At 55.6% G+C, this 14885-nt stretch overlaps 1 protein-coding gene and 1 pseudogene across 1 annotated transcript; both read left to right on the top strand.

Annotated features, from left to right (window-relative positions):
- Positions 1-6677: 6677 nt before the first annotated feature.
- LOC143169372 (feather keratin Cos1-1/Cos1-3/Cos2-1 pseudogene) lies at positions 6678-7436 on the top strand (annotated as a pseudogene).
- Positions 7437-8838: 1402 nt separating this feature from the next.
- On the top strand, positions 8839-10481 carry LOC143169215 (olfactory receptor 10G4-like). The gene is given in 4 exon segments (XM_076356496.1): positions 8839-8885; positions 9607-10004; positions 10007-10327; positions 10330-10481. Coding segments are annotated over 4 exon segments (918 nt in total).
- Positions 10482-14885: the final 4404 nt, after the last annotated feature.

Here is a 14885-nt window from a genome sequence, read left to right on the forward strand (position 1 = left end):
GATGTGCTCGTTGTCCCTGGGTAGCATCTGAAAGGAGGTAGAACCAGGAACAGCCAGAGCCAAAAGCAGGAGTCTGACCCCCTCTCCTGACAGGGCATTTCTCTCCCTTCTCAAATGACTCTGGGAACAGCACCTGCTGCCGACACCCTCACACAGAGCGTCAGACACACCACTTCTCCCTGGCAGGAGGGCGCACAATCCTTTTGTTTACCGACATCTTCTCCCCATCCCTTTAGGTATCACAATCGACTCCTTCTCTGGAGATGACACCTCCCACAAGGGTGAGAGAGAGGATCACCTTACAAACTCAGGGGTGTTTCTGCCTACAGGGGGATCAGAACTCATTGTGGGATGCAGTGGAAAAAGTTTTTTAGGATGGTGCAAGACATGGGATGCTTAGGAGAAGCAGCAGAGACAGGGAAAGGGAAGGATCAAGGCATGGAGCCAAGCATAGGAAGACAGATGGAGGCAGGGACGAAAGGTGCTGATCCCATGTGAACATGGGGCTGATCTGTGTGCTAGCCTGGCCATACCTGTTGCTCTGCCCGGTTTCTCCACCTGCCAGTAGTTCCCTGGAAACACAGTTATGAAGTCCAGCTGGGACAGGGAGCAGGGCTGATCCTTCACTCCGTGCCTCTGAAGCCTCTGACCATGGGCTTTGAACCACTGTGTCAGCTACTCGAGCCACACAGAGTTCCCCGGGGACTGGCTGGAGCCCGCAGCCTCTTCCCAGAGGCCTCCTTCCAGCTCTCACTCACCCAGACCTCCAGCCCCTCAGGGCAACTCCGCAAATCTGTTTCTGACTCACTCATCAAGTAGGAACCTGGCATCCCTTGAGGCCGCCATCAGTGTGTCCGGTCCACGCTTTTACCCTCTCTCCTGGGCCTCAACTCCAAAGGCTCTGAATCCTGTAAAACAAGCTCATGGTCTCAACGCTGAGGCACTGTGGGGAGCGCTTGAAGGTGCCCATGACCTCGACATCCCCTTCTCCTGTTGCTGTGGAGCTTGAACTCCTGACTCCATGCGATGGCTTTCTAATGCTAGCAGGAATGTTTTGAAAGCTCCTTGAAAGCCTGTAGCATGCAGTTTTTGATCGTGTATCTGAGCTTTTAGAAAGTAACAAAATGTGAAACCCCTTCTGGATGTTCTTTTCTAAGGACAGTCTTGCATTCGCAACTTAGCACTGGAGTCCCTGTGTTTACAGAGCAGAGGAAAGCACCTGCTCAGGCTTCCCTTGGCTATCCTAGTGGGGAAAGGCAAAAACCCGAGAAGAGGCCCCGTCTGTTCCATGGCAGCAGTGGCCGGTCCCTGCGGCAGGAGCGAGGGCTTCCCGTGGGCAGGAGTTTCTCTGCTGCCCGCCTCCCGGTGCTGCAACCGCTCCTTCCCGGGCACGGCCGGACACCGCCACTGTGGCGGGGGATTTCAGTCTGCCTCCCGGTGGGAGTGCGGGGTGACCGGGGGGGGAGGGGCGGGAGAAGGTTTCTGCCCGGTGGGCGGCTCCGGAGCCGCGTCGGGGGGACCTCCCGGGGCTGCGGGGCCTCGGCGGGCCCGGTGCCGGTGCCAGTACCGATGCCGGTGCCGGTGCCAGGGTCGATGCTGAAGGCGGTGCCGGTGCCGGTGGGGCGGGGGAACCGCCCCGGGGCCGGGCGGGGCCGGGCGGGGCGAGGCGGCCCCGGCGGGCCGAGCGGCAGCGCCCCCTGGCGGGCCCGGCCGGGGCTGTCCCCCCGCCCCCGACACACGCGCCCGGCCCCGCCCGCGGCGGTTCGTGCCCGGCCGCAGCCCCGGCTCCTCTCCCCGTGTCTCCCAGGGCGCAGTAATACACCGCCGCGTCCCCGCGCCGGGGCCGGGCGAGCCGCAGGGCGCTGGACCGGCGGTCTGCCGCCACCGACAGCCGCCCCGGAGGGTCCTGCAGCTCTTTGGTGCCTTTGTGACCGCTCACGATGAATGCGGGGCCTCGGCCCGGGAGCTGACGGTACCAGTAGATGGTGTCCCTGGTTTGCATGTTGGGGTGCGAGCAGTTGATGCTGATGCCGGTGCCCTCGGTGGTCTCTGCCGACGGCTCCTGCTGCACCTGGGCTCTGCCCGCAGCCACTGCCGAGTTAAAAAAGGAGAAAAAGAAGAAAAACCAGTCAAACCCTGCTTTGTGCCCAGCCCTGCCTGCTGTTTCCCAGACCAAATCCCGCAGAAGCAGTCAGGAACAAACAGAGATGATGAGGAGAAGAGTTTCCAGAGGATGTCAACATGTGCACTAATGGAAGTGTCCATTAATAGGTGGTGGCGAGATGAATGCGTGAAGGATAGCTGGAAGGGTGGAGGCGTTGAAGAAAAAAGGGGGATAAAGGAAAGAGAGAAATAAAGTAGCAAGGGGGAAGGGATGACGGCATGAGTTATACGGCAAGACACAGAGGAAAGGAAGGAAACAGGGAAGCCTGGAGAAAGGCTAGAGCGATGAGTTTTCTGGGGGAACGTGGGATGGTAGCAGAGGGAGGGCTGGACGGGAGGATGGTTCGGGGGCAGAGGTCCGTGAAGAAGGCAGAGGGGACGGCAGGCTCGAGGGAGCTGCGGGGGCCACCCCAGGCCCAGCCCCGGCCCCCGCCGCCAGCCCCGCGCACCCAGGAGCACCGCGGCCAGCCCCGCCAGCCCTGCGCCCCGGCACCGCCGCATGCCGCCGCTCCGCCGCCCGCGCCTCGCTGCCCCCCGCCAGCCCCGGCTCTCTGCTCCGGCACCGCCGCCTCCTCTCCCCCGCCTCCTCTCCTCTCCTCTCCGCCACCGCCAGCTCCGCCGCGGGGCGGAGCCCTGCGCCGGCGCCGCCCGGGGTCTCGCCCGGGCTAAGAGTGCTCGGTGGCTCTGCAGGGCCACAAGCTGCTGTCCTGGGAAGTGGACTGTTCCCCTCCTCCAGCCAGGGCTCCCCAGCAAGAACAAGCGTGCACAGTGCCCGCTGCAGCCGGGGACAGCTGCAGGGCCCTGACCCAGGAGATGGACCAGCTTCCCATGGCTGTCTCCCAGCTCAGGGGCTGGAAACAGCAGCCACTGATTCCCTGCGGATGGCAGGGAGGAGGCTGAGAGCCTCCCTTCAGCTGCCCCTCCGCAGTCCCAGCACAATGGCTAAGAGTTGTGTTGTGGCAGAGGGCGAGTGAAGGTACGTGTGCCCGTGGGCGTGCAGGGGTCAGGGAGGGCAGGGGCAAGGGGGAATCACAGAGTCAGAATGTAGGTGAGAAGGGACCTCCAGAGGTCATCTAGATCACCCCTCTGCTCGGAACAGACCCCATTAGACCAGGTTGCTCAAAGTCACATACAGTCCATCCTTGAACACCTTCCAGGATGGAGATTGCACAACCTCCCTGGGAAACACGTTTCTTTTCTATGTCTTCTAGCTTATTGCTTAATCAGAACTCCTCGTGTTCTGTCTCCTGGGCACTTCCAGAGACTAGGTCCATCTTCTCTGTCACCTCTGAAAAAGCAGCTGTGGAAAGCAAGAAGGTCTCCCCTGAGCCTTCTCTTCTCCAAGATGGGCAGGCCCAGTTCTCTCACACTCTCCTCGCACGCCATGTTTGTCAGCCCCCTAGTCGACTTGGTGGCCTTTGTTGGACTCCCTTCAGTATGTTGATACTCTTCCTGGAGCAGGGAGCCCCAACCTGGACGCAGTCCTCCAGATGTGGTCTCACAAGGGCCAGAGGGGCAGGGTCACTTTCCTGGACCTGCTGGCAACACTTTGACTAACACAGCTCAGGATGCAGTTGACCGTCTTTGCTGCAAGGGCACACTGCTGTCTCATGTTCAGCTGGGTGTCTCCTAAAACCACACATGCTTTTCTGTGGATCTGTTTCCCAGGCAGCCAGCCCCCAGCCTGCGTGACTGCATGGGTTGGTTCCTCCATCAGATGCAAAACCTTGCCCTTACTCTTTTTGGCCTTCAGGAGGTTCCAGTCAGCCCAGTTTTCCAGCCTGTCCAGGTCCTCTGAACAGGAGCCGTGTGCGACAGTTCCGGCACATTCCCCTCGCTGGGTGTTATCCAGAGACTTGCTGGGAGTTCCCCACTGCCCAGTACTCATGGCGTTCATGAAAACATCAAACAGTATTGGTCCTACTGCTGATCCCTACTGCTAGACCCCACTAATACGTGTCAGCCATCTGGGCTTTGGACCAAGGTCAGAACTCTCTGAGCCTGGTAGTCCAGCCAGTCCTCCCCTCCCCTCCCCTCCCCTCCCCTCCCCTCCCCTCCCCTCCCCTCCCCTCCCCTTCCCTTCCCTTCCCTTCCCTTCCCTTCCCTTCCCTTCCCTTCCCTTCCCTTCCCTTCCCTTCCCTTCCCTTCCCTTCCCTTCCCTTCCCTTCCCTTCCCTCCCCTTCCCTCCCCTCCCCTCCCCTTCCCTCCCCTTCCCTCCCCTTCCCTCCCCTCCCCTTCCCTCCCCTTCCCTTCCCTTCCCTTCCCTTCCCTTCCCTTCCCTTCCCTTCCCTTCCCTTCCCTTCCCTTCCCTTCCCTTCCCTTCCCTTCCCTTCCCTTCCCTTCCCTTCCCTTCCCTTCCCTTCCCTTCCCTTCCCTTCCCTTCCCTTCCCTTCCCTTCCCTTCCCTTCCCTTCCCTTCCCTTCCCTTCCCTTCCCTTCCCTTCCCTTCCCTTCCCTCCCCTCCCCTCCCCTCCCCTCCCCTCCCCTCCCCTCCCCTCCCTTCCCTTCCCTTCCCTTCCCTTCCCTTCCCTTCCCTTCCCTTCCCTTCCCTTCCCTTCCCTTCCCTTCCCTTCCCTTCCCTCCCCTCCCCTCCCCTCCCCTCCCCTCCCCTCCCCTTCCCTTCCCTTCCCTTCCCTTCCCTTCCCTTCCCTTCCCTTCCCTTCCCTTCCCTTCCCTTCCCTTCCCTTCCCTTCCCTTCCCTTCCCTTCCCCACGGTGCCTGTTACCTCACAAGAAAACAATGAGGTTGGCCCTCAGCTTCTAGAGCCTCAGCTCAGAAGCAGCTCCATGGAGAGGGGAATCGGCCCTGGCTGAGCTCTCCCAGAAGAGCTCTCTGGCACTGGTCTCTAATGGGGTCACTACAGGGAAGTGGAAAAGCCCTCAGCTGCATTGTCTCCAAGTTGGACCTAAGTCCAGGCAGACAAACATTCAGGCAGGGATACAGGCTCAGGAACATTATACACTGTGCACAGCCCTTGTCAGAGTGAGGGTCTCTTCTGGACACCCCCACGGGAGACCAGTAGGCTTTGCGGTATGGGGTCTTGAATGTAATGTTCCTTCCCTTCCAGAGACAGTTGCTGGACACTCAGACTGACATTTCAATGTGAGGCATGAAGGTCCCTGCGGGCTAAACATCAAAGCAGTCATCAGCTCTTTGGCTTTCCTGTGCAAGCCACAGGGTCTGTCCTTCCACTTACACCACAGCGACATCAGGCTTCAGGTCCCTTTCATTCAGTACCTGTTTGGGAAAAGGTCTTGGCCCCTGCCCGACATGACACCAGGTTGATGGGCTGCACAGGTACATTTGGCATTGACATGGACATGAGAGAGGGCTGTGTCCCACCCCAGACACCACCGACACTGCATTGGAAGCAGATCCACTCAGGGATGGCCAGCACATGGTCAGCAGGATTCCTCAGCCTTTCTCCCTGCCCATAAAGCCATCCCCATCCTTTTGAACTCTCTAGCACTGGGGAGAGCAGCTGTGTCCTGGCCTGGAGAGGCAGGCAGGGGGGACTGCCAGCCATGCTGAGGCACTCCCAATGTTGTTACACTGAATTAAACCGAGGATCCAAGCTGGAGTGAAACCATCCTTGTTGGGGCCTGAACTTGGCAGCAGTGGAGTGTGAGCTTTGGAGGGGCAGGAAAAGGAGGGCTCAGGAGACAGGGGCTGCATTTCAGTGCCCCTTCCCTGGACAGATCTCTAGCAGGCTGGTGCCATCACCGTTGGGCTGTGCTCAGGCTCCTTCTGACCCTGGGAACCTGCTGCCCTGTCGTGCTCATGGAGAGAGCAGTGGAGAGTGTCTCTCTCTGCCATGAGCAGCACATTCCCTCGTGATGAGTGACACACAAGGACACACACACACACAGAGGCTCATGCACACCCGCATGGAATTATGCACAAATTTGTGCTCCCACGTGCATTCACACAAACCTGGCTGCTTACAAGTACACACAAGACAAGAACTGACATTGGAACACAACAGCCCATGGACTGTGCTGAAGATCCCTGGGGACTGGGCAGTGTTAGGCAGGATGGAGTCAAAACGTAGCAGCACAACGCATATACCTGGGGAGGCAACAACAGGTGACCAGGAATCAGAGTGAGCTGAGGAGGGAAGGAAAGAGAAGGACATGGCATGTCCTCATGCACGAGAGCCCATGGTGTCCAGCTGAAGATTGCTGGAGCTTCTTCCTGAGAATGACACTGCAAACAGCCCCACCAGAGTGACCCAGGCTGATGTCACTTGCCTGCTTGGACCCGTCCAGCCCTTGAGCTGAGTCTTCTGCCCGCACTGCTGCATTCCTGCCCAAGAAATCCCAGGGCCTTTCATCCCAGTGCTCAAGAAGGCTTCACTGGGGAATGGTCATGGCACAAACCTGGACATGAAAAGGCAACAGTGCAGGGAATCAAAGCACAGCCCATATCATTAGCTGTGATGGTTTGCATTCAAGATGAGCTTGTCAGAAAATTGTTACCTCTGCAAAGGGTGCCTCTGGTCCTGCGGCACTGAAGGGCAGGCATAAAAGCCAGCCCAAGTCCCTGCTCTCCCATCCACTTCTCTTGCCTCCTTCTCCTTGGGAGCCAGGTGAGTCTGAAGCCCCTTCTCCTTCTTTTCCAAAGCGAGATCTTTTCTCGATGGACATCTCAGCTGATATTGGCTCTGGCCTGTGCTGGGAATTGAATTTTCCTGTCATGAGAGAGGGAAGCAGTGAGAAGGTCTGCTTAGAGAGAGGCTGGGATGTGGCTGAGGTGGCTTTTGGTTTATGAATTCAGAGAGAGCCTCCCTGTGCCAGGCTACTCTTTGTAGGGCAGTGAAGACTGTGTGGCTCCTGGCACACCTTCCAGCTCCCCACTCAGTAGTGGCCTTGTCTCCTTTGTGAGAGTGTAACCAGGCTGCTCCTCAAGCACCCTTGTACTGTGCTTCCTCCCTGTCCTTTCTCCCAGGTGCACCTCCAGCCCAGAGACATGTCCTGCTACAACCAGTGCCTGCCATGCCGGCTCTGCGGCCCCACCCCACTGGCCAACAGCTGCAATGAGCCCTGTGTCAGGCAGTGCCAGAACTCCACCGTCATCATCCAGCCCTCTCCCGTGGTGGTGACCCTGCCCGGCCCCATCCTCAGCTCCTTCCCGCAGAACACCGTTGTGGGCTCCTCCACCTCCGCTGCTGTTGGCAGCATCCTCAGCTGTGATGGAGTGCCCATCACCTCTGGGTGCTGTGACCTCTCTGGCATTTCCAGCCGCTCCTGTGGCAGAAGGTGCCTCCCCTGCTAAAGACGCTGGGCAAGCCCCAGGGAGACACCTTGAGGAACTCAGAACACGGTGCTGGGCAGAGGATCCATCTTCTGGGTTTTGTTTTCAGCATAGCTGACCGACCTTGCCTTTCTCTCCCTTTTCTTTGTTTGCTTTGGTTCCCCTTGGCATCAAGCTCCCACCAAGGCCAGCCTGGTGGGGCCCGTCTCCCTCTATGGGGCAGGCAGACAGACATCACGCAGGAACTTCTCCACGGCCAAGGAGCGCAGACTCTCGGCTGCCCCCAGGGCTCCCTGCACTGCTGTCCTCCACTCAGAGTGACTTTATTTCCCTCTTTTGACTCATTAAAGTTCTGCTGCATTCAAGCCTGGCCTCCATGTGGTCCTTCCCTCTGTGGGCACTCCCCAAGCTGCCAAAGGAGAAGGGTGTTGCTGAGGGGTGGAAGGGGGTGAGGGCACAAGGAGACCCCTCTCCATTCACAGAGGAATGGGAGGTTTTCACACCCTGCCGTGGCTCCTCTTTTGGGCACCATCCCTTGGAGCTGAGGAAGACATCCCTGGCTGCTCTGCTGCCAGTGACCATCAGGCCTTGCCTTGCTGTGTGTCTGCCCACAAATGCCCAGAAAGGCAGGAAGCCCTGAGGGGTCAGCAGCCCCATGAGCTCTTGAGGAAGGGCGTTGCTCTTGCAATGGCCAGAGCTGTGCTGGGGTGGCAGGGTGTGGGGCTCCGGGAGATGATTTGCTTTGCAGAATGGCAGGCATGGTAAAGCAGGGAACAGCCCTTGGGATGGCCCATAGCCGCTACTCCACCTTCTTCTTCCCTCCACCACCCAATCTAGGGGCCATGGCCAGCAGGCCTTGGCAGGGATAAGTCTCCCATGCTGCTGAATGTGTTGGGGCTGGAAATTGGAGCTAAGCATGTGGGAGCTGAGGGCAGTCAGCATAGAAATGGGGGCAGTGAAACGGTGTATTTCTGAGAGAGTTCAAATTGCTCCGATACAGAGCATGCAGGAGAACGTGAAGATCAAGGACGAGGGTACTGCATTCACTTCCCAAGACAGCTGCAGAGCTCTTGACTGCTTCATTCGTCCCCCCAGAGAATTTGTGCTCAGGAATTGGCTGCCATTCTCAGGAGAGAGGACTTTTTACATGTAGATCTGATCCCTTCTGATCGGTGGAAATGTCACTTGGCAGCCGCTACAGTCTCATATCCTATTTCCTGCATGAAAATCCAGATGACTTGACAAAAGTGTACAAGTGGAAGACCAGAAATCCCCACAGAAATGTCCTGCACCAAGAGGGATCATGTCTAATGAAGCATATCTCAGAATGACTGAAGGCCAAAAGATTTATAAAGGCCTTTCACTTCCATGTCTGAAATCTCTTTTCCTTAGTCATGCTACTAATAAGCATCATCATCATCTCATGTGGACTTCCTATGCTACCACACTAAACCTTGTAATAAGCGGAAGGTACCTCTCATCCTTCGCAATGATGATACCATCTGCAATTATCCTTGTTGAAGAGGGAGGGATGGCATTTCTTCTGACAGACGAGTAAGCTCTTTGGCCAAAGCACTGCCAGAGCGCTGCTACTGGCTCTTGGCATGACCCCTGGTTTGGCTGCCCAACTGAGGAGATCCTGGAAAGGCAGGAAAAGGGCACAGAATCCGTGCAGGCTTTACACTTCAGACTAAGGGCATTGTTGCCAGAGGTTTGGGTTTTTTTAATGGTGATTTAAACCACCTACTGGCTCAGTCGGATGCACAGTGTTTTCTGAAACTTGTACAGAATTTAACAACAGAAATGCTATGGTTGTTGCAGAGCTCTCTGGGGACAAAAATAGTAATATTCTGCAGACGGACATCTTTGCTGGGAACGCCAACCCCACTCCAGTCCACACGAGCAATAAAACTGTGGGCTACAAGGTGCTGGGCCCTTCTCAAAATCTGGGGTAGGAACCACTATCCAACATTTGTATTTTTCCTGCTTGGACTCGGTACATGTCTGTCTCTTAAGGCTGAGAAGAGACACCAGGCATCGTGCATCATTCACAGTTTGGCCTGGCGTGATTTACCACGGAGAAGGAGCAACAATATCTCCTTCTGTAGGGACAGAAGTGTTGGTTGGATGGAGATAAACAATCAGAGTGCCGTGTCAGAGTTCATCCTCATGGGCCTCCCCCATGTACCAGAGATGAGCGTGCTTCCCTTCTTGTGTTTTTCACCATCTATACCTTCACCCTCCTGGGCAACCTCCTCATCCGGCTAATTTTGACAGCTGACTCCAGGCTGTGGGCACCCGTGCATGTTTTCCTGGGCGAGCTCTCTTTCCTGGATCTCTGCTTCTGCAGTGTCTTCCTTCCAAAGATGCTGGAGGGCTTCCTCAAGCCACTGGGCATACCCATCTCCTTCCACAGCTGCGTGGCCCAGCCGTACTCCTCCCAGCTGCTGGGCAGGGACCAATGCTTCCTCTACGCTGTCATGTCCTATGGCCACTGCTTGGCTCTCTGCAACCCTCTGTGCTATGGGGCCATCATGCATCGGGCTGTGTGCGTCTGGTTGGTGGCGGGGACATGGCTGGCCAGTTCCCTGCTCCTGCTCCACATGCAATAATCACCTCCCATTTGGCTTACTGTGGGCACATCCGCCACTTCTTTGGTGATCTGCCAGCCCTCCTGGCCATGGCTTGTGCTGGCACATCTGCCAACAAGGCTGTGATCGTCTTCAGTATTGGGGATGTGACCCTTGGCTGCTTCCTCTCCATCCTCACTTCTTACAGGTGCAGAGCGAGAACCATCCTGCAGATCTGCTGTGCAGAAGGCAGGCAACGAGCTTTCTCAACCTGTGCTTCCCATTTCACTGCCATGGCCTGTTTCCATGGTCTGTGTGTCTTTCACCTACATGGGAAGTGACCTTGAAAGGGTCACTAGACAGAGTGGTGGCTGTTCTTTACACCGTTCTTACTCCCCTGCTGAACCCCTTGGTTTACATCCTAAGAAACAAGGATGTGAAAGCTGCTGGTATTTGTTCACATCCAGTAAACAACTGGCAGGGTTGTAGTGTTTGACAGTGGAAACGATGACTAGAGCTGTTTCCTTTGAAGAAAATGCTTTAAAGCTCGACTGACCAAGATGGGGTAACCCTTCCATGGATGGGATCAGCACAGTGACCTGTGCCCTGGCAAGGGGGCAACACTTTCTTACTGTGCTGTGGGAGTGACTGAGCACTGGCATAGGTATCCCAGGGAGTCTGCTGATTCTCCCTCCTTAGAGATATTCAAAAACCACCTAGACATGGTTGTGGGCAACTGGCTCTAGGTGGCCCTGCTTGAGCAGGGGGGTTGGACCAGATGACCTCCAGAGGTCCCTTCCAACCTCAAACGTCCTGTGATTTTCTCATTCTGTGAGAGCAGCTGATGGTGAGCAGCTCAGGGTTCCCAGCATCTGAAGGGATGTAAGATCACCTATACTATCCTCTTTCTTTCTAGTGCTAATAAATGGCATTTTAAGGAATGCTTTGAAGAGGCTGGGTGCCTTTCTTACTGGGATCAGTCAGTGTACCAGGTTTGCATGGCAAGGTTTTGGTAGCGGGGGGGCTGCAGGGGGTGCAGAGCTGCTAGAAGCTTCTAGCAAGACAGACCCGAAGCTGGCTAAGGCCAAGCCAATCAGCAACGGTGGTAGCGCCTCTGTGATAACATATTTAAGAAGGAGGGGAAGAAAAAAACCCTGCACAGCAGCAATTGCAGCCGGAGAGAGGAGTGAGAATATGTGAGAGAAACAACTCTGCAGACACCAAGGCCAGTGAAGAAGGAGGGGGAGGAAGTGCTCCAGGCACTGGAGCAAAGATTCCCCTGCAGCCTGTGGGGAAGACCATGGTGAGGCAGGATGTCCCCCTGCAGCCCATGGAGGTTAATGGTGGAGCAGATATCCACCCTGCAGCCCATGGAGGACCCTACACCGGAGCAGGTGAATGCCCGAAGGAGGATGTGACCCGTGGGAAGCCCACGCTGGAGCAGGCTCCTGGCAGGACCTGTGCACCCATGGAGGGAGGAGCCCACGCTGGATGTGGTGTGGGATCAGGCACTCTCATTTCTGGTGTCCCAGCCTCAGTGTTTGCAGCCTGTGAGGAGTTTGGCTTCTCCCGGGCACGCCACGCTCTGCTGCTGTGTGAATACGCCACTGGGGCTCCACTCCCTTTAGAAAGGAGGGGCCGGTCCAACACCCTGATATCTCCCTAAGGGAGATCACATAGGACAGCTGGGAGCACCTAAGGCTGAAGGAGTTTTTTTCTATTGTAATGTGGGGATTCTTTGTGTTTGCAACAATATGGATTTTCTCTAGTTTTTACATTATTCCTGACCCACAGACTTGGGACACAGAGATGCTCAATGTCTGGAAAGGCCATGGCAGCTTCAATTCTGCTGTGGTTTCTCTCTCTTTTCTGGTGAGAAAACAGCTGACTGAACCACAGTGAAACGCTTGAGCTCACTAAAGCTGATGGTGTCTGATTCATTGCCTTAACTGTGGGGCCGGAAGGACTTGCCTAGAGTCATCCCGAGAGGCTGAGAGCTAGCATTGGGCGTCCTGGTTCTCAGTGGTGCGTGTGCATGTTCATGCTCACATACATGTCCCTCTGGCTGTGCTCATGTGTGCATTCGCACATACGTGTGTGTCTGTGTGTGCCCGGGGTAATGCACCTGCAAGCATGAGCGTGCACAAATGGTGTTTGAAAGTGTGTTTGGTCAGGTCTGTTCATGACTGTGTATGTGTTTTATCACATACAGGTGCCTTCGTGGAGGTGAGCATGGACAGTTGTGACCATCTGGATCTATCTAAGTGTGGGGGTACAGGTCTGTGTGGATATGTGCTTTCATGTGTGTACATATGTGTAAATGAGCATGCACATATACCTGTATGCAAATACATGCGTGCTAGGAGTATGCACACGCGTAAGCATGTGTGTTTGAATGTCTGTGCGTACATGTTGGTATGGGGGGTGGCTCTGCCTGTGTCTGCACATGGGCTCCTTTGGAAACATGTGCACACACCTCTTCAGAAGGGCACACATATGACACATAACTCTGTGTGTGCATGGCTGTGAGTGTGCTTACCTCTGTGTGCGTATAGGTGTCCATATGTGCGCACCCATGAGGGTATGTCAAAGGTCTTGCTACAGTCAAGGTACACCACAGCCAGTGCCCCTCCCCTTCCCCACAGTGCCAGTCACCTCCTCATGGAAAGCAAGGAGGTTGGTGAGGCATGATTTGCCCTCAGTAGACCCATGTCAGCTGCTCCCAACCCCCTTCTTGCCTTTCATGAGTTTAGAAAAGGCTTCTGAGAGTATTTGCTGCATCTTCTTTCCAGGGACTGAGTAGAGACTGTCCAGCCAGCTCCTTAAACACCCTTGGATGCATCCCAAGTGGTCCCATGAACTTGTGTACGTCCACATGGTAGTAAGAGCTCCTGAGTTCTTTCTTCTACTACTGTGGGTGCTGCTTCCTTCCCAGAGAGTGTGTGGGGAGGCTCAGGGATGTGGTAGGCCTGAGGAGAAGCCATGCCAGTAGAAACTGAGGAGAAAGAGGCATGGAGTACATCAGCCTTTTCCCTACCATTTGTCACCAGGTCCTCTTCCTCCCCGAGCAATGAGCCCTCATCTACTTAGCCTTCCTTTTGCTGCCAATAGGCTCAGGGATACCTTGCCTGATTCCCTCCACCCCCTGCCTTGCAAGTTTCCACTCCAGCTGTGCTTTGGCTTTTCCTGACTCACCTTTCTGCACATTGCAGAGGACCATCCTTGTGCTCTGAGGAGGCTGTCCTTGAAGGTTAGCCAGCCCTCCTGGAAACCTCTGCGCTCCAGGGCAATTTCCCATGGTATCCTGCCGAGCAGGTAGGTCCCTGACAAGACTAAGAAGTGCTCGTCTGAAGTCGGGGGCAGTAATACTCCTGTTTGTCTTGGTCAGCCCTCTGAGGATCTTAAGGTCCACAGTCTCATGGTCACTGCAGGCAAGGCTGCCCTTGAACTTTACATCATCCAACAGTTCCTCCTCACTTGTGAGAAGCAGGTGCAACAGAGCCTCTCCCTTAGTCCATTCATGGATTGCCTGCATCAAAAATTTGTCTTCCATATGCCCCAGACATGTCCTGGTTTGCTTGTGCCCAGCCATTTTCCTCCTCCAGCAGACACTGAGGTGATAAAAGTCACCCACGAGCACCAGGGCCTGTGACTGTGAGGCTTTCCCCAGCTGCCTGAAGAAAGCTTCACCTGCCTTCTCTTCTTGAGCAGGAGGTTTGTAGCAGACATGTAACTACACCACCACCTGTGCCACAGGGGAATGTGAGAGCTTCCCCAGGCATGCTGTCCCCCATGCATACCGCTTCTACCCCTTCTGACATCCCTGCTCTTCAGTCTATGGTAGACCTCCCCCTCCATACCTACTTTAAACTCCTCCTTCCCAGTGTAGCAGGTGTTTGCAAAGACACTCTTGCCTCACCTTGCCAAACACATTCCACTCCCGACCAGTAGCCCTCACTCTTCCAAGAGGGTCCTCTGGGGACAGAAGCCAAAGCTGCTGAGTGCTGCCATGCCCCGCTGCTGCCATGCACGCTGCCCAAATGAGCTCTCGAGGGAGAGGGATTCTCTTCTGACTTCTGTGCCATGCTTTGCATCTCACTCTTAGTAAATATAGGTAATTAAGGGGATGTGAGTGAAATGGATCAAGATCCCTTCAGCAGATACGTCCTTCCGGCCCTGTGGGACCAACTCAGATTGCAACGACATCCTCGTGTAGAGGCTCTTTCAGCCCAATCTCACTGTCCTGGAGGGAAGGACCTCACAGAGCCATGTTTGCTACCAGCATAATACATGGAATCATAGAATCATAGAATGGTTTGGGTTGGAAGGGACCTTGAAAGGCCATCTAGTTCAATCCCCCTGCCATGGGCAGGGACATCTCTCACTACATCAGGTTGCTCAAAGCCCCATCTAACCTGACCTTGAACACTTCCAGTGATGGGGCATCCACAACATCTCTGGGCAACCTGTTCCACTGTCTCACCACCCTCATTGCAAAAAATGTCTTCCTTATGTAATCCAATCTAAATCTACCTTCTTTCAGTTTAAAGCCATTGCCCCTTGCCCTGTCACTACAGGCCCTGGCAAATTGTCTTTCTCTGTCTTTCTTATAAGCCCCCTTGAAGTATTGAATGGCCGGAGGAAGGTGTCCCCAGAGCCTTCTCCTCTCCAGGCTGAACAACCCCACCTCTCTCAGCCTTTCTTCATAGCAGAGGTGTTCCCACCCTCTGATCATTTCGTGGCCCTCCTCTGGACCCGCTCTAGCAGACTCTACAGCCTCTTCCCACAGTCAGTGAAGAGACATCAGCTCACACACGGGACTTAGCCCACCCCAAAGCAGACGTGCAGGGTAAATGGGACAAACCATCTTTCTGGAGACACTGATCCTGCAATTGACCAA

The sequence above is a fragment of the Aptenodytes patagonicus genome, chromosome 20 (assembly GCF_965638725.1).
Source record: "Aptenodytes patagonicus chromosome 20, bAptPat1.pri.cur, whole genome shotgun sequence".
NCBI lineage: Eukaryota > Metazoa > Chordata > Aves > Sphenisciformes > Spheniscidae > Aptenodytes > Aptenodytes patagonicus.